The 26,872-nt window shown below is 41.0% G+C and overlaps 3 protein-coding genes across 7 annotated transcripts in view; 1 reads left to right on the top strand and 2 right to left on the bottom strand.

Moving 5' to 3' along the window:
- Positions 1-1,067: 1,067 nt before the first annotated feature.
- Positions 1,068-3,502, bottom strand: dnph1 (2'-deoxynucleoside 5'-phosphate N-hydrolase 1). Its single transcript, XM_077247040.1, has 4 exons — positions 3,338-3,502; positions 3,147-3,218; positions 2,029-2,139; positions 1,068-1,355 (listed from the first exon to the last, which is right to left on the bottom strand). The coding sequence occupies exons 1-4, from the start codon at positions 3,471-3,473 to the stop codon at positions 1,237-1,239; spliced, it is 438 nt and encodes a 145-aa protein (XP_077103155.1). The 5' UTR covers positions 3,474-3,502; the 3' UTR covers positions 1,068-1,236.
- A 1,029-nt stretch (positions 3,503-4,531) lies between these two features.
- Positions 4,532-7,053, top strand: mea1 (male-enhanced antigen 1). Of its 4 annotated transcripts, none has more exons than XM_077247035.1 (4): positions 4,532-4,631; positions 4,820-5,093; positions 5,207-5,312; positions 6,288-7,053. In XM_077247035.1, the coding sequence occupies exons 2-4, from the start codon at positions 4,827-4,829 to the stop codon at positions 6,449-6,451; spliced, it is 537 nt and encodes a 178-aa protein (XP_077103150.1). In that variant the 5' UTR covers positions 4,532-4,631; positions 4,820-4,826; the 3' UTR covers positions 6,452-7,053. The 4 variants fall into 4 exon arrangements, with proteins under 4 accessions (XP_077103150.1, XP_077103151.1, XP_077103153.1 ...); XM_077247036.1 differs by having other exon boundaries at positions 4,534-4,631; positions 4,817-5,093; XM_077247038.1 differs by having other exon boundaries at positions 4,543-4,703.
- ppp2r5d (protein phosphatase 2, regulatory subunit B', delta) overlaps positions 6,936-26,872 on the bottom strand; it is a 64,161-nt gene continuing 44,224 nt past the window's right edge. Inside the window, exons 7-18 of one of the 2 annotated variants that reach the window (XM_077247011.1) lie at positions 26,676-26,806; positions 26,419-26,478; positions 26,196-26,304; positions 25,228-25,281; positions 24,899-25,069; positions 22,860-22,987; positions 22,617-22,718; positions 22,427-22,486; positions 22,177-22,249; positions 12,750-12,791; positions 11,634-11,744; positions 6,936-9,356 (exon numbers count right to left, since the gene is read on the bottom strand). In XM_077247011.1, the coding sequence (XP_077103126.1) occupies positions 9,219-9,356; positions 11,634-11,744; positions 12,750-12,791; positions 22,177-22,249; positions 22,427-22,486; positions 22,617-22,718; positions 22,860-22,987; positions 24,899-25,069; positions 25,228-25,281; positions 26,196-26,304; positions 26,419-26,478; positions 26,676-26,806 (1,179 nt within the window). In that variant the 3' untranslated portion in view covers positions 6,936-9,218. The remainder of the gene's footprint in view (positions 9,357-11,633; positions 11,745-12,749; positions 12,792-22,176; positions 22,250-22,426; positions 22,487-22,616; positions 22,719-22,859; positions 22,988-24,898; positions 25,070-25,227; positions 25,282-26,195; positions 26,305-26,418; positions 26,479-26,675; positions 26,807-26,872) is intronic. The other variant, XM_077247010.1, reaches the window with a different exon arrangement.

The raw sequence follows: 26,872 nt of genomic DNA, 5'->3' as shown, positions 1-26,872 counted from the left end.
TAAACAATTTTGGTCCCAACACTGACCCCTGGGGGATACCACAAGCAATGTCCAAACATACTGACCTGGAGCTTCCCAACTTCACAAACTGCTGTCTCTTACTTAGATAACGCGTCACCCAGTCTAATACTATCCCCCTGATACCGTACCTTTCCAGTTTATTTATAAGTATGTAATGGTATCAAAAGCTTTTTTAAGATCAACAAATATCCCCATTACATAATTTTAATGATCCAGGGCACTTGTGATTTCCTCAATTGATTCTATTATTGCCATTGATGTAGATCTATTTAGTCTGAATCCATACTGACTGTCACTGAGTAATTGATGTTTATCCAAGAATGTATCTAATCTGTTGTTAAAGACTTTTTCAAGAATTTTGGAGAATTGTGGAAGTAAAAAGACAGTTATCTTATGGCGCTTTTCCATTACCAGTACCAGCTCGACTCGACTCGCCTTGGCTCGCCTCGACTCGGCTCGCTTTTCGTTCCGTTTTCCATTGCAGAAAGTATCGCCACAAATAGTACCCGGTCGTCATAGCGACGCCTTTCGTTCCTCGTTGCCCCATCAAGCTCTCGCTGGATCCTCTCTACGGCAACCAAACAAAGGAATGTCTGCACCTCCTCGTTTGACCACGGCGTATTCTTCCGAGTTGCCATAATAATAGTAGTAAGTTTAGTAACTATCTCTGGCTAAACTATTTAAAAAAGGCGGGGTTATTCTGGATACTCCATCTGGCGCGTGCAATGATGACGCAGTGAATAGTGACGATTCTCTCTGACCAATCAGCAGTCGGCATTGTTTTCACGTCACATTTTAGTATCGCCTTAGCTCGCCTCAGCTCGCTTAGAACCTCGCCGGAGGTGGTACGAAAAAAAGTACCCGAAAGCAGGTACAGGTACAACTTTTACGCAGTGGAAAACCAAACAAAGGCGAGTCGAGTCGAGTCGAGCCGAGCCAAGGCGAGCTGGTACTGTGTAGTGGAAAAGCGCCATTAGTTATTAAATGTTTGTCATCAGAAATTACTAAAAAAACATTTATTTCTATGATCCTATGTAACACCAGTGTTTAGATGGGACAGATTTATTCACATGTACACATAATTTACATTTTACAATGTGATGTAAATGCTTATGGCCACCAAAGGAAAAATTGTCCAACTGGCTTTCTAAAAGGAGAGGAACACCATATAAGAGTTGTGCTTATCTGTTATGATTCGTTGAAATATGCTCATCATCAGTTCTTGTTGATACCATCAAAATATTTCTCCAAAAAACTCTCGACTTCATCCTCTGTGTAGTCCTGTACGTGGAAGAGTGAGTTTGTCGAAGCTCCTCTGATCATGGCAGACAGCACTGGAGGGTGAGAGACGAAAAGAGGAAAACCAGGGTCACACTTCAACAAAAATCAACAGAAATAAATAAGAAATAATACACACACACCCCGGGAAACAACAACAAAAACATTAAAAAAATATATATATTAATAATTTTTATTCGCTGTTTGGATTTACATAGGCAAATGTTGGATTTAAATAGGCAAACAAACATCTATGCACCTCTTGATGGAAATAAAGGTTGTGATGTTATTTCAATCAAAGGGTGCATCAATGATTCGTCAGGATCTTGTATCGTCAATGCAAGAGTCCAGCACTCTGTAAAGTCTCCTCCAGCACATCCCAAACACTTTCAGTGAGGGGTAGGTGCCAATTCATGTGTGAAAATGATTCTTCATGCTCCTCACAACCATTCTTTCACAATCTGAGCCGGATGAATCTTGACATTATCCTCCTGGAATATGGCCATGATGTTTCTTCATTCATGGTTGTTTAAGAAATGAAAAGCTACACACTCCATCAATTAGGGTTAAAAGAACTGTTGCACGCTAGAAGCATAATAATCACTGCAATAATGATCCAACCATATAGACAAACAGCAACTTTTTTTTTTTTTTTTTGGTCGGGCAGCGTAAATATGTAATAATGGTGTAAACTATTTCCTGAGGAAAGCTGGGAGAATGTCTTAATACCTTTTCCAGATGAAGGTCTGAAGAGACAGAGAACCCTCTTGTTCATTTCCACAGCTCGGCCAAGTTCATAACCAACTCCTAATGACGGCTGTGTCACCTCAGCAACGATCACTGTACAGAGAGAGAAACCTGCACTGTAACGAGAGTCCTGAGTAACTGAGACGGGTCTGATACAGCATTGCAGAATTAACACAGAGAACATGGCAATCTGTCGTGACAACTCTCAGAAGAGTTTAGCGGATATGACAATGCTAGTGTGTTTGGTCTTGGCAGAATAGATCTGCTATGCTGCAGCTGTTGAGAATAATTCTAGGTTTAACTTGATTATCCATACATAATTGTTTTCTAGAAAAGTCATGTTAAAATGTGAGTATCGAATATGATCCATCAGGCTTTTGAGGAAGGTTTATTTGTTCATCTGTCAATCGTCATTGTATTGCACTGCATTATATGTTTTAACTAAGCAAAAACTAAGCATTTAAATATAATCTTACTAAGACTAAAGGAAGATATAGAGTGATGACTGATATTTATAAGCCTCTTGTGTTAGTTTCTGGACTGATAAGATTTGGCCATATAAATGTCTGCAACTGCATCAAATTGCATATTTTTGCTCAGTTAGGGTCTAAAACTAAGGTGTTATTTCCTTGAGTACGACCTCTATATTCTCCTTTATGATACTATATGAGCCACATATGCAAGCTTTTGTAAAATGTAAATATTTTGACTAAACATTCAATAAACTGCCCTCGCCCCCCACCAAAAAATAAATAAAAAATTCTGAATATTATTTCATATGTCATCAATCACAATTAAAAAATTATATATTGCTGCATCAGATAATAAAACATCTAAACATTCAGTTGGTGTTTTAGTGATTTTTAGTGGATGATAAAGTTTGATTTTCTAAGATCACCTAGCAGAGTAACAACATGTGTAGAGAAACACATTTCATTTCATTTTATCATTTGAATTTTCGTATTGTGAAAATAAATGCCACTTGGATATATTTTTCGGGCCACTGTTGACTACATTATGTATGAAAATAAATAACACTTTTTAAATACAATGAGTAATGTCAAAATTATGAGCAATTGAGCATGTCATTATGATCTCACCATCAGACATCATCAACCACTCCATATCTCGATCATGAATCGCTTTATCTCCACCTAAAACTGCATCTTCACCTGGATCACGGACACATGTTTACTTTGATTATTTGCAGTTTCCACACATAGAATTAGATAAACGATATGAAACCGTTAAATAGCGCAACTATGAGAGAAAGAGAGTAAAAGTGAATCACCCTTTTCAGACAGACTGTCATAGCTGATATGCTCTGTTAAAACCTTGCCATACTGCTGCAATTTCTTCACTATTCTCTGGTAAATATTCACGTCCTGTCTCCCTCCTCGAATACTTCCACAAAAGTATATGTTCATAATTTGCAAACGTCCTCGTTCCTCGACAACAACACAAGTGTAATTTATTTTCTCGATGACAGCTAAAAGCGCTTTAGTTTACAACTTTCACGGGAAGTTCAGACAAACTGCAGGTCATTCGTTTCCCGCTCAAACTCACACGTCATGGAGAGGCGCGCGCCACCCGCTGGTCATCATAATAGACATCATGTCTATGGTCATCATATCCACACATGCAGCAGGGCTTCCATATCAATGCAATTATTTATTTACCATTACCAAAATGTTTTCTTATTTTGCAATTATTCGTCTTCCTCATAGATTGTTCCTGGTTTATTTATTAAACAATAATAAACATGTACACCAAGATACAAATATAATAATTTATAAAGAAAAATTTCTAAATGAAAATAAATAATACACAAATAAATCTTTAGGATTTATAACTCGTTAGTTTGTAATTTCCAAAATCTGCTGTAATATAAGCATATATATATATATATATATATATATATATATATATATATATATATATATATATATAAAACCTAATAAAAATCGGATGTAATATATTTTATTATATAATATATAAGGTTTTAATAACATAATAAAATAAGGTTAAAAAGTTCAAATAAACGATTAATAAGTCATAATGAATGATTGCATATTTTATTTCATTTGATTGTTTTTTTATTTATTTACTTGTGATGCAGGCATATTAAACAAAAAGCATATAAAAAAACTAAATAATATAAAAAAACAACAAAAAAACATTGAAAGCAACGTAAGACAATCATTCTTCACACAACTGAGTCTGACAGGGTTTTACTCATTCGTTTTTACTCAAAAGATTTAATACTTTTCAATTATTTACACATTTACATATTCATTTTTATTTCAGAATAGATACAGTAACGAACAAAGTAGAATAAACACAAGGATTAATAATGTAGATAAATTATGAAGCATCAAAATGAAAAAAACAACAACAACATAATAGACCTTTATTTGTTTATTTTTGTGTACACATTTAATCACTTAGCTAGCTCGTCGATGTATCATGACGCAAGCAATGCGCAGTTCTGCTTCTGCGCAGGACCGGAAGCAAATAACAGCTCTCCAGATACACATACATCTGCTCAAAACATTTGGATAAAAGAGCTCGACAGAAGAAAACAGGTAACAGAAAATGACCAGAGATCATTTTCTGCATGGTGAACAGTCGCATTCATTAGTTAATTCCCTGGAATTGTAAGTGTATATGACCTAGCAGGATTTTATAGCCTTAAGCTTACATTGACAGGTGGATGTTTTACTCCATACAACAAACATTATATTCTCTCACACGCGTCTGTGTGTGTTAGCAGCCAGTGAATGGAAGTGGCGAGGGCCCGAGAGATGGGTCCCGAGAGAATCTTACCGAACTCCGAGGAGGATGTGGTGCAGGACCGGCCTTTAGACACCGCAGTGCCGGAGGAGTGGAGCGGGGAGGACGAGGACAATGCTGGAGACGAGGACAGTGCTGGGTATTATTACCAGCCTCTGAATCAAGACCCAGACGGGGTGAACAGCTCACACACGGAGCCAGCCGACGAGGCGACCGCTGCAGAGCAGCTCCAGGAGGTCCAGGACAGAATAGAGGTACATGAGAGGTCATCTTTCTGGTCAGCAAGTGTGGGGTTCCCCTCTAATTGCTTGGGTTCATTACATTTGAATTGTCTTGCTGAAATCTGCTCTTCATCCACATTTTGCAGGCCATGGGTCTGTTCCTTCCCCAGCCTCCTCCTGACAGCGATGAAGAGGAGGATCCTGAAGGAGCTGCTGCCTGTAGAAGTCAAGTGTCCATTCCCATGGATGCAGGTAAGCATGAGAACTGACTTCACATTCGGGTCACAACACTGATATACTGCCATCATGTCACTTATTGTTTCATTACTCCTCTGTCAGTGTGTTGGACTAAAATCGCATCACCTTAATCAATGCCTTTGGCCTTTCAAAATAGTTAAGGGATGAAGTCATCGATAATGGTTATGGCTATAAAGTTTAATATATCCAACTCGATCTGCATGCACACAGTACACTCACATAAAGCAGTATACACCATTTAGTAAATCTCAACTGCTTGATTGCTTTTATAATCACAAAATGTTAACTACATTATTGAAATGCTCTAATCTGCCAAATGAGATTATAAGACATGAATTCTATAAACATTAACATCATGATTTTCTGTAAAGCTGTTTTGAAACTGTGTATTGTGAAAATCACTATTCAAATAAATTTGACACATTTTTAAATGGACATTATAAATAATACAGATTAATACTAGCAGTACACAAAAAGGTTGATTTAATTTATTACTAAAATATTAGTCATATTTAAAAAAAGAATATATACACAAGTGCAATTTTGGAATTAACAGGTGGAATGATGATTAAACCTTGGCTAAAGTATGCATGTTATTACTCTAAAATACAGATTGCTTTCATGTTATGCCCTATAAATATCCAGTATTTAAATTCTACACTATTTTCCTTCAATGCATTTAAAAATAAAACCCGAAAATGTAATACTTCAAGTGAATTTAGCCATCACACCATTATAATGTACAGCATGAAAAAATATTTACAATTCTTTTTGCCCATAAATGATATTTATTTAATTGTTAGTGTTTTAGAAGACATAAAATGATCATTAGATGACGGCAAAGGTAATCTAAATAAATGAGTAATTTAAAATATCCATTGTCTTATACCAATATAGATGCATTTAAAAAGTGCTAATATCAACCAACGCGGTACGATATATTTGAAATGTTGGTGTTTGTGTTCACAGATCACGTTGAGCTGGTGAAAAGGACCATGGCGGCTATCAATCTGCCGACACTGGGAATCCCTGCCTGGGCCCAGGAGATCTCAGACGACCAGTGGAAGGACATGGTCCAGCAAACGCTTCAGACCAGACAAAGCTCTGCAGGCCTGAGACTGGAGCGCAAGTGAAGCCTCATCTCGACGCTTCTCATACTGCATAACGTTAAAGGACCTTCCGACATTTGCTCATCTCAAACAAATCAAAAGGCACATTTATCATCCTAGCTGTGGTTTATACCAACTGTGGAATTCTTAAAGTGATAATTTAATAGTTTACCTTTTAATTGCTTTGAACTTTTGCACAGCAAGTGTCCCGATTATTGAGTTGGCAAAAATTGTCCTGAAAACACCCAGACATATTTCAGCCTTGTCCCAAGGCAGTTGTGTTAATTATGCAGTATGTTCTTTTGCTTGATTACTTTTTTGTAAAGTGACGTTTGGCAAGATTTAGTGGTTGCTTTTGTATGACAGTATAAACATGTAATGGTGCATCTCAGTTATGTGCCGTTTAAGTCACACAAAAAAATCCATTAATCTGATTGACAATGTGCAATGAGTGAGTAATCCTTTATGTATTTCACATGGCTTGAGCAACACAAATGGCCGTCACGTCTTTTGTGTTTCTTTATTGTTGTTCTGTACATACATGAACATCTGTACAAAATATGACTTTCATACTATGTAATGCTCAACCTAATTAAAGTACAACGTATGTACATATGACCTGGAAAGCAGCTTAAGATTAGTGTCAGACTTGGGAAGGAGGGCTGGGAGAGGAGGGAAAGGGTGAGTGTGGAGAGACCCATACTTTCTTAATTTCCCTCGGTTTGTTGTTGTTGCTGCCGGACAAGCTGAACACGGGCCCCATTCGCCTGTCAAACTGCATTGAGGCAGGAATCATGCCGCGTTCAAGAGTGAAGTTGCCTCTGATTGTTTCTGGAATGTTTTGGTCTATTTAGAGGCAGCTAGGTTGGCAATTCATGCTCTTGATTGCATGGACAAGTCATTCCCGTACACTGATAGGCTGAGGTGATGTAACGACACTTCAAACAGCTAATGATTTAAAGACTTCACCTCTGCACTGCATACTATAGGCTGTAATAGCACGAGTCGAAACATATGCACACGTTTTGAACGATGGAAAAAGTGTAGCAGCTTGAATTCACAAGGGAGCTTGAGCTGCACACTGGATAGCAATAAAGTGTTGCGTTGTCCAGCAGCTTGTAGGAGGAGTAAATGTTCCCTCACTATTGGAATGATCAAAGTGACACTTCACGGGACAGACCTTTACAACAGAGAGGGGACATCAGGCATCAGAATGAAGTCATACAAGCAAACAGAACTAAAGAAAAGATGAAGTTGGGGCAGAAAGAGGGAATACTGAAGGGCAAGGGTGCAATCGTAAGCAATATACATGACAATATACAGTACACAAGTAGTTGCAATTGCAAGCTGTCGCTTTTCCATATATTAAGCCTGGACAGGTAAGCGAGTATCTTTTCTCTTTAAGTATATAGTCCTATAAGGAGGATTGTATAGCGCTTGATCGTACACTAGATCAGTGATGTTTTTCTTTACCTTTCTAAAACCTGGAAAAAATGTTGCTTTGGTGCTTTAAAGTGAAAACCACCACCAAATAAGACAATCTTGGACAGGACGGTAGTTCCCGATCTTGAACGGTTTCCTTTTTAAAGGTTTAATGGGAGTTTGTTTTTCCATTCTCGTCTTAGTTTTTATAAATCACAGAAACCTATGAAGCAAAACAAGACAACTTACAAAACTAGGAGGTGAAAAAAGCACATTGCGATTTCATGGGAATCTGTTCAAGAGGTACAAGTCTTAAAATGAAACTAAAATAGATGCATACAAAGATAAGTGGAGTGTGGACCAATAGGCCATTGGTGCATGCGTTTAGATCACATTCATTATGCGACTGTAAACGGACTGTATACTACTTTTACAGCATTTTTATCAAGCGCTCTGCTGGTGGTGGATATAGAGGTGATTGCTTCCACAAAGCTCCCTAACTTTTTTGTTGTTGTTGATCATGATCATTAACACAATCACTAGGTCAATCTCTTCGACCTCTGCCTCCTAATGTGTGGTCATGGTCTTAGATCTCAAAAATGACTTCAGATGACTACCTGAAACATTTACAGCACCAGGTCTCTATGGAGAAACAAAGTCCCATCTCAGATGTACGAGCAGACCTGTCTAAGAAAGCATCTGAAACAGATTCACAATCCCATGCAAATTGAAATCTCAAACTTGCATGTTTAATTCATAAAGCTTGTTTTGTAAGAAACAAGTTTCACTAGTTCTTTGTATGACATCAAGTATAACCCTGATTCACTCCCGTTTGGCTACCATTCATACCGTCTAAAATCCACAACAGGGTTTCCATCTCCATATCTCCAGTAACATGATTCATTTAGTTAAGTGTGGCCCCTTCATTGCAGACACGACAGATTCGCAGAGGCAGTGATGGGAAAACAGGAGAAGCTCTCAAGCGGCGGTAAAAACGGGATAGGGAACATGCGGACTAATGGAGACAGCATAAAGTGGGCAACATAAAGTGGGGAGAGAAAAACAAAGCAACCACAACAAGAGCATACTTTGATTATTTGTAACCCACACTGCTTTCTACCAACCCAGCAGTCGCTTCTGTTCGGCGTGCGGATCAGCATCTATGGATGGGGGGAGATGAGGAAGAGTGCATGGGAGCTCTCCACTGCTCTGTGGACTGGACTTTTGCAGACGGGGCTTTCCAACAGTGAGGGAGGAGGGAGTATGGATATAGGCAGAGGAACAGAGAGGTGGGTTACAGCAGGCGACAATTTTGGACCAAGACGAGAGGAAAAGTTTAGGCGCGGTGGAGGGTGCCGGGGCTCCCGCGTCAGAGGGCTTCTTGGTTGGCCGTCAGGTACTCCTCCGCTCGCTTGTGAGATTCCAGGGCTTTTATAGTATAGACGTCCTGCGGCAGCTCAGACTTTCGCCTCATCAAAACCTTGTCTTTCTTGATTTCTTTCATCCCCTGCAAAGAAAAGAGTTATATTCCTGAGACAGTGCCAGACTAATGCCCAAAGTATACATAAGTACACATAAGTTTGTTCCAAACCTGTCAGACTTTCGTTCATCTTGGGAACACAAATGAAGATATTTTTGATGAAATCTGAGAGATTTATGTCCCTCCATTAAAGGTGCTATATGTAGCTTTTCTTCTAAAATGAATCCTTTTTTTATTGCCTGTTGTGAAGGGGTTGTAATCACACATTACAATGATCCACTTGTCGGGTTTTGCTATTACCTCTGAAGGCCAGTATTCCTATTTCTATGTGAAGGCTCCGGGTCGGATTTACCGCGAAATCCATCGGATGTGACGTGCATGCGCGCTCCCGAGCCTCTCTCCTTTTTATATACAGTCTATGCGACGGCACTGCAGTAACTACATGGAGTCTGATAACACCAAAAAACGACATGCCTCCAGCACAACGCAGACTCCAACACAAACTCCACACTGGCAATATTTGAAAAAGTGGGGGGGTTAGTGTAGGCGTATAGTAGGCCGTGTAATGTATCCTGATTGACTTTATGATTAGTTAAATCTGTTTTGCACATGCATCGCCACAGAGTTAACCATTTCAGACAGTACCAGACAGCCTCTGTCTCGTTCACTTCACGTCTGTGGACGTTACGCACAGCTCAGTGTGGCCGCTCAAATTTACCTTCAATGAAATCTAACCTTAGTGTAATTGACAGAATTTACTAAAAAATATTTTGCTACCTCAAAGTTAAAGATATTTTTGTGTCACGCATGCATGCATGTCTATTTCCCTCATATTAAATATATAACGCATATGGACAGATATTTTTCCAATGTCCGGACTCCTTTATTAATGGAGTAGGCCTATATAAACAGACGTTTCAATATATTGGTATTAAATGCATTTTCTGAGAATTTATATTTCAAGTTTTTTACTGCAAATGTCGAAATGCGCGCTCTTTGGTCCATCAGTGCTTGAGTCACAAGAGTCACAAGTTTTGTTTTAAGTAAATTTCGTTTTGTATAAATTGTATCTTCGTTTTAATCAATGTTTTCATCAACAATTTGACTGGATTAATAAATAAGCAAATACTGTAGTAGACAATATAATTAGGACACGGAGGCGTCGGCGCGTGAACTGGAGCGCGTCTCATAAATTAACCAAAAACTGACAGAAAACGCTAGTTTATTAATAAACAATTCAAATGTTTAATCCATAATCCTTACTTTGGCCGGTTCTTTGTGGCAAGCTTTATGTGTGCGTTGAGATCCAGAATAGGCAATATAAAAATGCTGTCATTATAAAAGGTTTCTAGTGTCAATGTATTGCTTGTTTTTTTGTTTACATTTCATGTTTTGACACTTCTCTTCTCGCGAACATAATGCTGTTACGTCAGAGCGGCCAAAGCGTCAACAAGCTTCCCCGTACTTTTTGACAAGCGTCCTCGACAGGGCGGCCACAGCTTCTTTGCCGCTCAAGTTGGCGGCGGTGTGAACGTACAGTTATGCTTCTTGCGTGGACTTTTGGGACTCAGTTTTGAACTGGTGTCAAGGCGCAATGAATGAAATGCACAAATGGTAATTAAATAGAACCCCTGAAATGAACGAGGTAGAGCTGTGTTTTATTTTCACAACATTTCACATTGTTTGGAACATTTACAACACATGAATTCATCCACTCCCGAAATACTTAAAAGTAAGTGGCTGGTGAACTGGGAGAAGAATAGAGAAACATTAAAGTTACTTACACAATGTGTATCTGATATGAATAAAACGTGTCGATAATGGAATAATGGAAATGATTATTATTACCTTTTCCATAAACATCAGTGTGTATTTTACAAACTCTAAATGTATTGTTTTATTAGTACTTATGTGAATATATGAATATATGTAATATTTACACTTATTTGATGCTGTTTGACTGAAAAGCAAACCTGTAATCTAAATTAGCTGTAGTTTCGTTCATTTAGGCCGAACATTTGTGTTAATGTTTAGTTTCAGTTGGCGATATTAAAGCTAAAAATTTATCCAGCCAAAAGCATATTGCCGAAAGGATGTTTTTGTTTTTCCCCAATATTATTTATTAAAGCAGCATCACATCGTCAAAATTGTGTACCACATTACCTCCAAAAGAGCATGTATGGCGCTCTAGCTAGAAATGAGTTTGGCACTCATGCTCTAGAACAAACTCGCATGTCGATACCCACCAGTCCACTGTACAGGCATTTTCTGTTGCTGTGAAGATCTAAAAGTGTTTGATTGTACCTGTGAGGCTTCTGATTCCACAGTCTTCTTCAGCAGCTGGATGTCCTCGGCTGTGGGGGTCTCAGTCTCCATCGAGTACAATGGCATCCCTCCTTCGTTATACATCATATACTGCACATACACACAAACACATGCCATTTACACATTAATTAAGCTAGTTCACACCCAAACACCTGTGACACCTCTGTGAGATCTACCAGACTATCACTTATGAGTAATTGTCTGGTTCCTTTTCGTCGTTCAGCATTTGGACTATCATCTTTCGCAGTGAAAGCCACAAATCAGTGGAATGCCCTACCAGAGGATATAAAAGGGTGTAAATCGTATGCTCTTTTTAAAGTGAAGTTAAAATCTTTGTTAAAATTTAACCAATTATGTAACCATTGAGATTGTTGTAGTTAATTTTTTATGGCCTTGACAGTATGTGGGTATGTATGTATTTATTGTCTGTGTAATGTTATGTTAGTTTTGACCTGTTTGGGGGACTGCGGATGAAAAATAGCCTTTGGCTAAATCCCGTACAATACATGAAATGGCAATTTTATGTTAAAAATTGTGCATGGTCCCTTTACAAATAAACAGAAAAAACAAAAAAAACATACATGTGGTCAGCAGGGCAAGACTGCTTTCAATTACTTACATGGGAGAACAAGAAATATATTATTAAGGGATGTTGTCACTGTTTTGTTTCCGGCAACTTGCAGCATTAACAGAATTCAAATGATGTGTGCTCAAAGGTGTGATTATAAGCTAGTTTACTTTGTATATGGATCATCCATATGTGAATTGGGTAGTTGGTTAATAGGTTAATTGGGCTCCACCCATTAAGTGCAGAGAGGAGGAGCTGTCACTTGAGATCATTTGGTTCTGCAGTAAGCATCACTTGTTTAATTTACTGGATTATGCAAAAATAGGCATATCTGGATGGTTATTCAAATATGAACCATTTTTGTTGAGTTTCCAGCAAAGACTGTTATACTGAATTAGTCATATAGGATTTTTTTTTCATACCACCCACCCTACATCTTAACTGAACTTGGTAAGAAAGATGCAAGTAACCCAAAGAGTAAGATGAATGCATAATAACAATTCCGTTACAGAAATAAAATGACTCACCTCCTCCTGAACCAGACCGGGCCGCAGCTGAACCTTTGTACTCTGTGAAAACCCAATACTTGTGGTTAATACACACACATTCACAGGGTTCCTCATCTCATCCTGATTAAATCATGGGTTATTTTTGTGTTTGCCCTCAGAGCACAGAGAGAGATGAGTGGTGATAATTATACTCGTCAGGAGTAGTTTGGAGTTGATTCATTTTAATTAGGATACGTACAAAATTAGCTGCACACAAAGCTTGTGCATCTGATCATAAATTCATTTCTCAATGTTCACCTATAACATATGACTTCACTAGGTATGTTTCCATCCACCTATTTTTATGCGCATTTTGAGATATCGCATAAAAAAAAAACAGTTGTTCCAACAGTTGGCAGTGCATAAATTCTAAAAATGTGCATAAGTAAACATATACACTCAATTGAGTTGGATAATTTTTTTTTATCTGATTACAAGACATAACTAATGCATAAACTGCTGGAAACACATTTACCGAATATATTCCATAATGTGCATTAAAAAAAGTCATGTGAATATGTGCGATGGAACGGCATAACTGGACTAACCAGAGGAGCGATCTTGTTGCACAGCATCTGAAATGCTGTTGCGATCATTCTGAAATGTTTAGCAAAGTCTGTCGTCTAAGTGGTTCAGTATAATTCCCTTATTATACTGTCTCACACGAGTGCGCTCCCAAACAGCTGCATCCGCCTCAGAAAGCATGATTACATGACTGAGTTTATTGTGTTCTCTTACGAGAGTATCTCTCGTACTGCGTAATATCTTAAGCTATGGGGAAAACCTCTTTTCCACGAGATATTGAAGCCAAAAATTATCCTTAATTTTGAATTAATGTAAAACGCTGTGCGGCAGCATGCAGACATAGGCAAGACGGCTCACGCGCCTATACATGAATATCAGTCACATGACCTCTTAAGTCATCCGCTCTTTTTCCAGTTGACTGCCGCCATCTTGAGTACCTGCCGGGTACTGTCTACAATACTGACGGCATTAGCTAGGAAGCAGATTTTCTCTGTTTGTTTCACTTTATACATAACCAACTTTGTTTATGTAAACCCTGTGTGTATTTGACAGTATTCGCGCAATAAGACTAGAAAAATACCTTTGTTCAGTAACCTGTCGCTGTTAGACAGGCTTAGTGCGCGTGCGCTTCGGGTGTACGCGCTCAGAAAAGCGCTCGTTAGAACCGCGCATCAACACGTGAATGACTTGTTAGCACATGCAAATAATGAACTTATGTGAACTGCATTGTCCCGTTCCTTTGCGTTAACATTTGATGTGTATATACATGGCGTTGTAGCCTATGCTGAGACGGAGGCGCCAGAACTGCAACTGATAGAATGCACGATACTACGACATTTCTTCAAAAGCAGATGGTGGATATATTTTAATCAACGATCATAAATCGTGATATCGCACACCCCTAAGCTAGCGTAAACTCATCATCATTTACATCCACTCACCACAGACAACATAAACACTGCACAGAGAGTTTGCACACACAAACCACTGTTATAACATAAAAGCAAGCAGCTGCGTGCATGGTTGGGCATGATATGATTGAAGGATTTTGACTGAATGCGCGCAAAGTGCGCTCCGTTAATAATTCCTAAAAAGCTGACATCAGTTAATCGCGATCTCACATCTCTGTTAATATCAATTAAGCTGACTGCACAATGAATCTTTCATAATATATAGCTACACTTTGTTTGTTACAATTAGAGGATTTGTCAGCATACAGAGCTTTGAACAAAAAGTCAGTTTTGAGCATAGAGGAAACTCTGGCCTGTAGGTCGTTTCTATTTTGTTTTAGTTTGTTGCTTTTCTGCAAAAATGTTTTAGTTTTTATGTTTTATTCATAGATATTTCTAGTTTGCGCGAGTCCCGCGAAACGTTTTATTCTCCCTGCAACGCGCACACACACAGAGAGTGTATTGCCGCTCGCACTCGCCATCAAATCTAGTCCCGCGCCGCACTCTTTTGCATTGGGAGTGCACATCTCTAGATCAAGGGCCCGGCCCGAGGATAGTGACGGGAAATATCGGCCCGCAAGTTCGGGCTCGGCCAGAGAATAAACTCTACTTCCTTTGTGACTGACTTATCGATCTTGCCGAATCAGGTACTCAAGATGGCGGAAGACAAGTTTTAGAATTGAGTGACGTCAGTGAGGAGACGTTGGTGACATCATCTGATATTCATGTATTGGCTGCCCTGCGGCAACAGCAGCAGCCTATCGAGAGAGGCCCTGCGTGACGTGATACCCAATGGGGGCCTTCGCGCCCATTTCGTCACATCCCGCCAGAACAGGCGTTGCCTTGGCCTTTAAATACGCTCGACAGGCTGATACAAACTGATTTTCATCTCTTCAGCGAAGCACTACTGCATCGCTGGATCCAGAGTGAGAAGCCGCGCCATCTGATAGTAAGCCTTCAGCGGGACGAGCCTTCGAGTCTGAAGCCACTGGCCTTCACCTCGCCGCCTTCAGCCGCCGTACCTGCTACGCTTTCCGGCGTCAATATCCTTTTACACTGCTGAGAGTGTGTTCGCCGCCGCGACTCACACTCTCTCTCTCTTTATCTAAAAGAGCAGCGTCTTTTTAAAGATGCTTCGTTCCTGTGGCTCGTGCCGAGCCGCACTCAGCGACGAGGACCGCCATTTCAACTGCGTTTCCCGCCTGGGTAAGGATCATGCAGCTCTCGCTGAGCGAGCTATTGCCATGGTGACTCTGAGGACTCGCCTGGCATTTTTTGTCCAAGTCTGCATTCCTGCCCGCTGTAGTGTCGCGCCGTACTCAGCGGGTCCCCGAGCCTTCTCCAGCCTGTGAAAGCTGGCCGGTTTGCCCACCAGCTTCAATCGAGTCGCTCACTGACGGACAACGGCCGCAGCGCGCCGCCGCCTCCGCCATTATGACGACGAGATAGCTGCATCTGTAGAGAAGGCCAGCTGCTCTATCCTGGCGTCGGACAGTGAGGATTGGGCGAGCTCTGTGGACCTCCCCCCCTTCTGAGTCGTCAGGGAAACGGGCCAGCATCAAAACCGCGGCTAGCTTTCTTTAAGTTATAAGAAAGCTACCCCGCCCCGCCCCCCGTGGGCGTGCGTCACTGGCGAAATAAGAAAAAAGAGTGTGTTTTAGTCCCGCCGAGGCCGGACCAATCTCCATTTCTCAAACATTTCTCAGTTCTCTTAGTTTGAGCGGCTGAAAATGTCAATATTGCAGCAGTGAGCCTGTTGTATAACACGCACGCCTGCAAAGAAACGCTGACACACAGAGCTGTGATGACGCTCTCTTATCTGCTCGACGCCCCCCATGGGCGTGGGTTACCGGCGAAATGAGGAAAGAATGTGTTTTAGTCCCGCCGAGGCCGGACCAATCTCCATTTCTCAAACATTTCTCAGCTCCTCTTAGTTTGAGCGGCTGAAAATGTCAGTATTGCAGCAATGAGCCTGTTGTATAAAACGCACGCCTGCAAACAAACGCCGAAACACACAAAACTGTGATGACGCTCTCTTATCTGCTCGTTCAGTTCCAAGAAAATGCGACTGTTCCAGTGTATTTTGCAGTAAACAAGCCGGTACCATGGCCCGTTTACCTGCACACAAATGCCGTTTCCACGGCGACCCAGAAAAATCATATAAGCAGTGTATTTTCTGGTATTCCGGCCACAGCCGATGGATGAGTGTAATAAAAATGCCCACAGCCAGTGTTCATTTCTACACACAAACACAGCCCGCCACAGTGCAGGGCTCACACAAATGAGATCGACTCATGTCAATTGTGCATTAAATGTAGTGAACGTGCCCACAACCCAGTGCCCACAAACACTACACACTGCATGTGCAACGTTTTCTGTAAAAGAAACCAACACACATACAGTCAGCTAAGACCCACGGTATTTAAGTCTCGCCGCGGCCAGACTCCACCGAAACTTCTCGCTCGTTCAGTTCCAAACAATGTGACTGTTCCAGTGTATTTTGCAGTAAAAAAGCCGGTACCACAGCCCGCTTGCCTGCACACAAACGCCATTTTTACGGCGACCCAGATAAATCCCAAAAATAGTGTATTTTCTGGAATTCCGGCACAAATAAAATCGACTCAGGTCGATTGTGCTAAAAAAAAAAAAAATTGTAGTGAAGGTGCCCACGACACAGTGCCCACAAACACTACACAATGCGTGTCCCAAGGTTTCTGTAAAAACGAAACCAACACACATTCAGTCAGCACAAGCAGACGGTGTTCTCAGTGCAGTGAGTATGCCCGCTGTCCCGTGCCCACATTCCCTCACAGACACGCTCAACCCCACGGGGTTTGTCTCGCTCGCTCTCTCTCCACAATCTGTCATAGAGAAATCGAGTGCGATCAGGCTGCCCGCCGTGATCGGCGCGCCCCCCGCCTCGCACACTGTAAACACAGTGTTTATGTCTCAGCACATCGAAGCTCTGCGGCCGCCGCTATGCCGTGGCCAGAGCCCAGATTTCATTCTACCTCTAGCTATTCACGCAGACTCATGGGCGAAGCTACCCGGGGTATCAGAATGGGTGTTGAACACTATAAAAAGAACACTATAAGCTATTCGCTGCAGTTCGCTCGACGTCCCCGCAGTTACACGGCGTAAGTCGAAACCACGGTATACAAACGAAGTATCTCATCTACTTCAAGCCGAAATAGCGAAACTACTGAGCAAAGGGGCCATAGAACCTTTATCTCAGAACGAAGGGGGGCTATACAGCAGATATTTTCTGGTACCGAAAAAAGACAGGGGTATCAGACCCATTCTAGATCTACGGCAGCTGAACAGAGTGCTTGTGAAGCGCCAGTTCAGAATGCTGACAACCAGGAAAATCCTCGGGCAAGTTCGCCAGGGAGACTGGTTTATGTCAATAGATCTGAAAGACCCCTATTTCCAAATACAAATAGTGTCACGTCACAGGCAATTCTTGAGATTCGCCTTCGAGGGCCAGGCATATCAATAGACAGTCCTGCCTTTCGGCCTGTCCCTAGCACCCCGTAGATTTACGAAGTGCATGGACGCGGCTCTCGCACCCCTGAGACTTCAGGGCATGCGAGTCTTGAACTACTTGGATGATTGGCTGATTCTAGCCCGATCACACTCAGAGCTCTAGAACACAGAACCACATTACTCGAGCATCTCGAGAATCTGGGTCTCACAGTCAATTGGGCAAAGAGTTTGCTGTTTCCCGGCCAGAAAATTTCTTTTCTGGGAACAGTGCTGGACTCGCTGTCTATGACAGCACGTCCGTCGCCAAAGTACGGACTGGACATTCAGCGCGCCGCGAAATCCTTCCGCCACGGCTCTATTGTCCCGCTCAAAAGGTTCCAGAAAATGCTGGGCCTCATGGGCTCAGCATCTCCGGTACTTCAGCTGGGCCTGCTTCGCATTCGCCCACTGCAGTTATGGCTGAAAGCACGAGTTCCACCCCGGGCATGGACCTCTGGTCTGTTTTCGCCTCAAGATCGACATGGAATGCGTTTCGGCTCTGGAACCTTGGAAAATAGCCGACTGGTATCAGTCAGGCGTGAGTTTTTGGGACTCCCTCGAGTGTGAAGCTGGTTTCCACGGACGCCTCCATCTCGGGATGGGGAGCGCTGCTCGAGGGCAGACCGTTCTTTGGCCAGTGGTCAGAACGGGAGAAGCTTCTACAAATAAACTGTCTAGAACGGTTTGCAGTCGACAACTCGCCATGGCGCTTTTGTCCCCAGTTAAAAGGCGGCCACGTCTTGGTCCGGTCGTACAACATGTCAGTGGTGGCATACATAAATCGCCAGGGCGGCGTCAGGTCCCGAAACCTTTACAGGCTGACGTAACGCCTCCTGGTCTGGGCTCAGCACAACCTGCTTTCACTGAAAGCAGCGCATGTGCCTGGTCGTCTGAATCTGGGACCAGACAGTCTGTCCAGAAACAATGTCCCAGAAGGGGAATGGTCGCTGCACCTGCAGACGATCCAACTGCTGTGGGAGACATTCGGCAGAGCGCAAGTGGACCTGTTCGCGTCCCAAGAGAACGCTCACTGTCCGAACTTTTCTCCAAGAGCAGGGATGCGCTGGCCCACGTATGGCCCCGCTGCCCCCTCTATGCTTTTCCCCCCGTCTCGCTCCTGCCTCATTTGCTGGAAAGAATCAGGGAAAACGGATGCCCAGTGCCTCTCGTGGTTCCGCTCTGGACGAACCAGAGTTGGTTCCCAGTCCTAATGCGGCTGACCAGCACTCCCCTGTGGCCTATACCGGTGAGGAGAGACCTCCTCTTTCAGGCAAAGGGCTCGATTTGGCATCCTCGCCCGGAATTATGGTCCCTACATGCATGGGCCATCAACAGGTACCCGCTAACCTCCCGCAGGGAGTGTTAAACACGATCACGCAGGCTAGAGCCCCGTCTACTAGACGGCTCTATTCCTCGAAAAATTCAGTGTTCTCTGCCTGGTGTCAAGCTCAGGGCTTTTCACCCGTTCGAGCCAATCCATTTGTCAGACATGAAACATCTGTCTTTCAAAACGGTGTTTCTTATGGCTATCGCTTCAGTGAAGCAAATAGGGGACTTACAAGCGCTCTCAGTAAGCGCGTCATGTATGGAGTTTGGGCCTAATGACTCAAAAGTCATACTCAAACCAAGGCACGGGTACGTGCCCAAATCCCTCAACACACCGTTCAGGGCCCAGGTTATTTCCCTGTACGCCCTCCCGGTTCATGATGAGAAGGAGGATGCAAGTCTCCTTTGCCCTGTCAGGGCACTGAGAGCTTATGTATCCCACTCGTCTGTCTTCAGACAGACCGAGCAGCTCTTTGTTTGTTCGGCGGACGCTCCAAGGGACTGGCTGCATCAAAACAGAGCCTATCCAGATGGATAGTCGATGCCATAGCGCTGGCTTACACTTCTAAGGGCCTGCAGTGTCCTTTGGGTGTCAGAGCGCACTCCACGAGAGGCGTGGTCTCGTGGGATTTCCTTGCAGGATATCTGTATGGCGGCAGGCTGGGCCTCGCCGTCTACATTTACAGGGTTCTACGCTAAGGTTTTTCCCAAGGAGCACACGTGCTCCTAAATGAAAAAATCTAGGAGCACACAAAGACATTTTGGAGCGCAGTGAAAAATGTTCAAGTAACAGAGTTTAACAAACTGTTTAATATATATATATATATATATATATATATATATATATATATAAACACAACGTGTGTGCTCCTCTTTCTGTTCAACTATGGTGTGAAACCGTCGTTTAGATGCAGAAGTATAAATCACACTTTACAATTACTTTAGTGAAACAGAACAAGGGGAACGTGTTGCTCTCAGGAGGAGGAGCACATCGGCACACCTGTGAATCTGCATCTTTCACTGCAGAGGCTTTTTCCACAACATGGAGGAGAAACTAGTTTAAATGAGTGTATTAGTATTTACTAGTATTAGTCGACTAAAACTAGACTAAAAATAAAACAATTCAGATGACTAAAATATAATGGGTTTAGTTCAATTGTAATGCATTCATTTAGAATTTCTCTAAAATGTCCAAACCCATATACTCCCAGAGAAAACATCTATTAACCTGTTAATATGAATGATTTTAAAGTTTGAACATGCAATAAATATACAGATTTAACTACTGTGACTTAAAAAAATATCTTAAAATTAAATAAAACCACTTTTCCTGAAGTAAAATAGTCTTCTTTCAATGAATGATATATGTAGGGCTGCAGCTATCGATTCTTTTTGTAATCGATTAATCTAGCACTTAATCGATCGATTAATCTGATTTTTTTTTGTGTGTGTTTTATTAACAGAATAGTTATATTAAACTTGTGTCTATTTCAGTTAAAGCTGTTATAAGTTATATACTGTAAGTTATATAGTATGCAAGTTATAAAGCTATCTCATATGTGCATTTTCCTTTAAGATGTTATAATATAACCACTCTAAGCATCTAAGCATATTTGTGTATTCTGGTAGTTTAGCGCTGAAGAAGAGCTGTAACGTGACTTGTTGTTGAACACGCAGTAAAAGCTGACGCACTTTTTGTTCCGTGCGTTTTAACTGAAAAATTAGTACTCCTAATCTTTATTAAAAACCAACAGGCTGGGGAATTAAATTTTTTGTTGTTGTCTGTATTTGGCTGACATGAAATACAAACAAGGTCTCGCAAAGACTGCAATACAATATTTCCTCCATCACGTCCCGGTGTGTACAGTGGATGCATGCTGCAATTATTGTTGCTTGGCTACATAAAAGTTTAAGCATATGTGATGCATTGCTGCACTTGGTCTGACTGGCGTGTGTGTGTGTGTGTGAAGGGGTTCTTTTTTTGGGCTATACTCTTGCAATTGTAGAACAGCTCCATGGGTGTTGAATAACCCGTACTTATACCCAGTTCAGGCTGAAGACGTTCACCCTGTCTGCGTGAAACACTGTTAACATAACTAGCTCCTGTGGGATGCCATTTCATGGGGAATGATGCTTGTAGCCTCTCTTCTCCGACTCTCTGTGAGTCTATGGTGATTATGCACTATATGGGCCCCGGGCTACTGCCCTTGGGACTTTGGTGTCGGATCCAAGTACGCACGGCGTGGTGCATTGTATTCCCCATAGCGTAAGATATTACGCAGTACGAGATATATTCTCGTGAGAGAACGAGTACTGCGTATCTTGCCATGCATACAACAGCGCTGGTTCGCTTCAGTGATGAAAACCAGTTTGTATCAGCCTGTCGAGCGTATTTATAGGCAAAGGCCATGCCTGTTCTGGCGGGATGTGACGAAATGGGCGCGAAGCACCCCCATTGGGTATCACGTCACGCAGGGCCTCTCTCGATAGGCTGCTGCTGTTGCCGCAGGGCAGCCAATAGGCGCGTGAGCCGTCTTGCCTATGTCTGCATGCTGCCGCACAGCGTTTTACATTAATTCAAAATTAAGGATAATTTTTGGCTTCAATATCTCGTGGAAAAGAGGTTTCCCCATAGCGTAAGATATTACGCAGTACTCGTTCCCTCTTTAGAGAGAACCGAGGTTACGTTAGTAACCGAGTACGTTTTGTCTGCACCGTTTCCTTCCAGTGAGCTGAAGAGAACAAAATCGTCACTTCTGGATAAACTGGTGCTAAGTCAGTAAGACCATCTCTGGCTAAATATGATTAAGAAAATGTGTGCATCATTCGCAAATGTTTTATGCGATGTTCAAATTTTGCACACAAGTTCAATTTCGCAACTTTAGATGGAAACACAGATACAGTCAAATAGGACACAATCAAACTGTCAGTAGTTGTGTACACTACCATTCGAAAGTTTTGGGTCAGTCAGTATTTTCTCTTATGCTCACCAAGGCTGCATTATAGTTTGATCAAAAATGCAGTAAAAATAAGCAGTCATTACTCAAGTCTTCAGTGTTACTTAAGCGGAGGGTGTTTACCTGAGGGTTCTGTTTCGCTAGTTCTTCAATTTTATGCCACATTTCTTCCCGTTCCTTAAGTTTGTACTTCTCTCTAGGGAAGAACAGGAAAACAACAAAGAGTTTAGGATATGTCAGAGAAAATAACTCGTATGTATATATGGATACATATGGTCGCCACAAGCTTAGCTCAACTAAACCAGCTTGCTTAGTAATTCTGCTTAGAGAACAAAGACAGTCACTGAGTCTCAAAATCTAGAGAACTGCCTACCTAGACATCATCTCTGGGCATGTTCGATGCCCAAAATGCTGTCTCTCTCTTTGTAGTTCACTAGGATTTGAGACAGTAAATGACAACTGCTGACAAGACCTTTTCAAACAATTTGTGTCAGAACAAGCCTTTACAATCTGTACACCTTTTTTTCGCCTCATATTCTCTCTTTCTTGCCTCATTCACTTACTTCTGCTTCTCAGCCTTGTACTGCTGAGTGCAGTCATCAAACAGCTTCTGGTTCATCTCCATAAAGAGCTTAAGAGCATTGTAGATAAGCCCGTGGATTGTCCTGCCGGAGAAAACACCGCATTATTACTCCAGACATTTGAACAGAACGTTCTTTCCTTCAGGTGTTCATTCATCATAAGATATGTCTTATTGGAGAAAAACAGATTGTGACTGTACACAATCTGTCAAAGTGTGGCTGTACTTGTTCCAGTGGCTCTTGGAGTTCTTGTAGAGAGCGGGAAACATGATGGGGAGGATTTTGGCAGCATTGTCGCTGATCAGGCTCATGATGTACTCATTGTTCCAGTAATACAATGCTCTTTCAGCAACCTGGAACACACATGACATTACAGATCAATGACCACCACACTCAAACATGCTACGAAACTCCACATGCATATGCTAGTACTCTCTTTTTATATTATTGCATATCGTCGCTGTCGGGTGGGAACCTCCAAAAACGCTACTTTTAAAGAACTGGAAAAAACACTTTTTTTTTTATAATTAAACACCGCGTTCACTTCAAACTTGATATTGTGTCTTTATTATGGGTTTCAGACACTTGCATGTGTCATTATTATGAACATTTAATCGAAATCAAACTCAAAAGGAGTTGCAAGGTTTTTGACCAGCGAAATTCTTACATGCGTGTTTTGCCCGTCATTAGAAGGGGCGCATCTGAGGCAGTAAGTGCATCGCAGTATGTTTCTATCAACTCACAGATTAGAAAGTTTACTGTGTCTATGTGGGCACTTCGTTTTTTCTGTCATTTTTCGGCCAAAATCTCATGTTACTAAAGACGAAGTACGTTGCATAGGATATTTCGGACAGTATTGGCTGCGACTCAACGACAAATGCTTGGATTGTCTTCTCCGCTCCACAAATACATTAAACATTAGCCTTTATATATAGTGTTTCATGAGTAATAAAACACTGTACGTATTCAAAGAACCAGGTCTTTATTTACTCTTGCATTGCAAACAAGCAGAAACGGCCCGAACTGTGTGCGGCTCTTCATTCACGATAGAGGTGGGTGGAGTTATGAGGTTTGACTGACAGTTTGAGGATCCAATGGATTGACGAGGTTTAGTCACAAGCTCCACATACTTTTAACCCTTGTGAATCAATTTAAAAAAGTTACACATAGGTCCATAGTGGACAAAAATGTTTGTGTCAAAAAACTGTCATAAAAATTTGAAGCTTCGGAGCACAGACTTAAGTTTGGTCTCATTTTAAAGAAAACCCATGGCAGATTATTGCTGAAGTAAAAAAATTATAAAAAGTAAAAAAGAAAAAGAAAAGTTATATAGTTTTAAGTTGAAGTAAAATGATTTTTGAATATTATTTTATATAAAATGTATATTTTATGAAACATGTTGAACTCTAAAACTGATAGAAATTCAAAGCCATAAATCTAAGCAAGTTGTGTTTCAATTTTGAGGATGATATCTCAAAAAATTTGCTTTCGGTAAGATATTGTTTGGGTGCAGTAACAGATTTTTCCCATTAGATGCCAGCAAAATTTTATATTTGCATTTGAGCTGTTCTCTCTCAAATATTACAAGCACACACACAATTTTTTTTTATTACACACATAAAAACCACACTCAGACATCCATACCAACACACCCACACAATTATCGCTGAATAATTGATCCAATTGCCTCTATAATATGCCGAAGCAGAAAACAGGAATAAAGCAAGTATTTACTTTATAGGCCAAACCTGAGAAAATGGCACCATCTGGTAAAAAATAGTACAATTTTTAATTTTGAAGCCTTGCCAACAGAATGAAAGCCTCTTAACAAGCATTGCATCATTTTATAGTTAAATGGCCCTGGGATTAAATATTGCAGTTTTAATGGTTTTCAATGCGGACATTTTTGTCCAAATGGTGCTGAGGAACTATTTTGTGTACCTAGTGCAAAATAGATTTTTTTTTAAAGGAAATGGGGGTGAAATAGTAAAATTCCAGTAAAAAAAACACCTGTGCCAAATTTTATGGAGTTAGTATTAATACAGGCAAAATGATCAAAAAACAAAACTGAAAACAAAAATGTCCATAAGGATAATTGGTTAAATAATTGCAAAACCCATAGACAGACGTAAAGGGTTACCAATAGTAATGATTTATGAAAAAAAGAGAGATGAAATAAGGAGATACAAGGTTTCTGCCCGACATCGACGATATGTAAAAGATGCCCAATGTTCAGTGATAGAACGATATCAGTGCTTTCATACCTGGAAGTGTGGACTTGATACACACTTGGCCAGCTGTCTAAACAGAGGCTCCATGACTTTAACAAACTCTGAGGGCTCAATGACATCCAAGATTTCCTCCAGTTCATTCAGAAACATCACCTCCTTAGGACTGTGGGTCTTAGGCCAGAACTTCAGCAGGCCCATAATCACCTGATGCAGAAGAGGAAGACAAATGGCTGAGAAAGTCATCTTTGCACCAGTTAAGTTCAAGTTCACCATGAATAAAGAATATATAGAGAAAAATACTTGAAAGAAATGTTAATAATAGTGACAGAAAACGGTGCAGTTGCCAATGCTGTAAATCTTACAGGTTCAGTGAGGCTGCTGTCCTTTTCCAAAAACTGCACCACACAGTAGGCCAGCTGAAAGCACAGAAAATTACTTTTCTTTTTACCAAAATGAACACAATAGGATGACTAATATTGAGCCACTGCTATTCCTAATTCTATTAATACATTGTGCAAAACATCATAACCTCTAATACGTATAAACTATGGATACAGTGAAGCAGAGGAGGGAAATATATAAATATGAATTCTTTCACATGTCGTTATGCAAAATTCATGGGTGTTTCACTTTCAAATATGACCGAGGAGGAGGAAATGCAAGAGCTTGTTAGAAAAAAGGTGCATCCTCATGGTGTGAACTAAACCAAAACCCTTAGTTGCAGTAAAGCTTTCCTATTTGCCCTTGTTCTAATGTCAAACATGAAGAGAAATGATTGAATTGAACGCATTTCCTCAGATTGTTAAATAACATCTGAAATAACTATTAGCTGCCAAAAAGGTCTCCAATATGCTGTAAAGTAACAGCACTCAAGTTGACCTTAAAAATACAGAAGCTTAATTTTTTTGGTTCAGAATATTTTTCAAATGCAAGAAAATACAATTGTATTTTTAAATATTATTTCTTTATTTTTAAATCATACAAGCAAGAGTGCTGTTCAGCCAATCAGAGTCTTGCATTCAGTATTCAATACTACAGCATAATTTTGAGTTTGGATTATTTTTCTTCCTAATAGAAGCTCAAAATGATAAGTGGACTGATAAAAACGGAGAAACATCCCAGTGTTACACTAAATGATTAATGCCAGTGAGCCAATCACATTTTATGACTTGAACTAACAGTAGTTAATGCAATTACTGAAATTTTTGAGAATACTGTTTTAATACTGAGAATTTTTAAATTAGAATTTTTTCATATAATCACCGACTCCTTTCAGCATAAAAGTCCTCAACAAAACAAATACCCTCAGAAGAGTTTTCCTTAAGCGTACCTGTGGGTGATAGACGCTGAGAGACTTGACTTTGTGTAAAGGCAGAAGCACTCTGATGAGGAACATTTTGTGCTCCTCTTTCAGTGGCAGGGCAAAGCCATTAATAATGCTGTGGGAAGAACATGAGATCGGTCATGTGATGGACAGGTTCTTTCAGTTCAGCAAAGAGAGAAAGACCTCCCTTCAAATTTGTCATGGCAACACCGATAGTGGTCACACTCACCTTCCTAAGATTTCTAAGAGCTCCGCAATCCCATTGTGATGCTCCGTCTCGTATATAAACCTACAGTGCGAGATTAAGGACATCGACTCAATGGATGAATTCTGGAAGAGCTTCCCCTTTTCTCACAAATGCCAAGCTTGGCTAATTCAAAGACAGACTTGCATCAAAGAGCTCACAGTTAGTGCATCTACTCTTACAAATTTAATGAATGAGAACATTTTGATAGCCGAAAGAACCATATGCAAAGGACAGCTTGCCTGTAGAATATATTGTTGATCTGTCGACGGACGTAGGCTCTCAGCCCCAGGAACTTTCCATAGATCCTGTGCAGGATGGTTTTTAGGAAGTCCCGCTCTCTGGGGTCTTCACTGTCAAAAAGCTCCAGAAGCTGAAAAGAAATAAGGTGAACTGAATCGATTAGCTCAATCATTACATGGGTTCTGAGTAGGGGTCG

Source organism: Siphateles boraxobius, unplaced genomic scaffold, assembly GCF_051911475.1.
Source record: "Siphateles boraxobius isolate OS27281-9 unplaced genomic scaffold, OSU_SipBor_1 104, whole genome shotgun sequence".
NCBI classification, from domain to species: Eukaryota; Metazoa; Chordata; class Actinopteri; order Cypriniformes; family Leuciscidae; genus Siphateles; species Siphateles boraxobius.
This window is presented reverse-complemented; position numbering and strand designations above follow the sequence as displayed.

What these genes read in the sequence shown, in the direction of transcription:
- dnph1 (XM_077247040.1), bottom strand. Translation starts at nt 3,473, where the DNA reads ATGAACATATACTTTTGTGGAAGTATTCGAGGAGGGAGACAGGACGTG. An exon ending in GTGGTTGATGATGTCTGATG is followed by an intron (nt 2,140 to 3,146) that starts GTGAGATCATAA and finishes CTCTCTGTACAG; the next exon opens with TGATCGTTGCTGAGGTGACA. An exon ending in CAGACCTTCATCTGGAAAAG is followed by an intron (nt 1,356 to 2,028) that starts GTATTAAGACAT and finishes CTCACCCTCCAG; the next exon opens with TGCTGTCTGCCATGATCAGA.
- mea1 (XM_077247035.1), top strand. Translation starts at nt 4,827, where the DNA reads ATGGAAGTGGCGAGGGCCCGAGAGATGGGTCCCGAGAGAATCTTACCG. An exon ending in AGGTCCAGGACAGAATAGAG is followed by an intron (nt 5,094 to 5,206) that starts GTACATGAGAGG and finishes CACATTTTGCAG; the next exon opens with GCCATGGGTCTGTTCCTTCC. An exon ending in GTCCATTCCCATGGATGCAG is followed by an intron (nt 5,313 to 6,287) that starts GTAAGCATGAGA and finishes TTGTGTTCACAG; the next exon opens with ATCACGTTGAGCTGGTGAAA.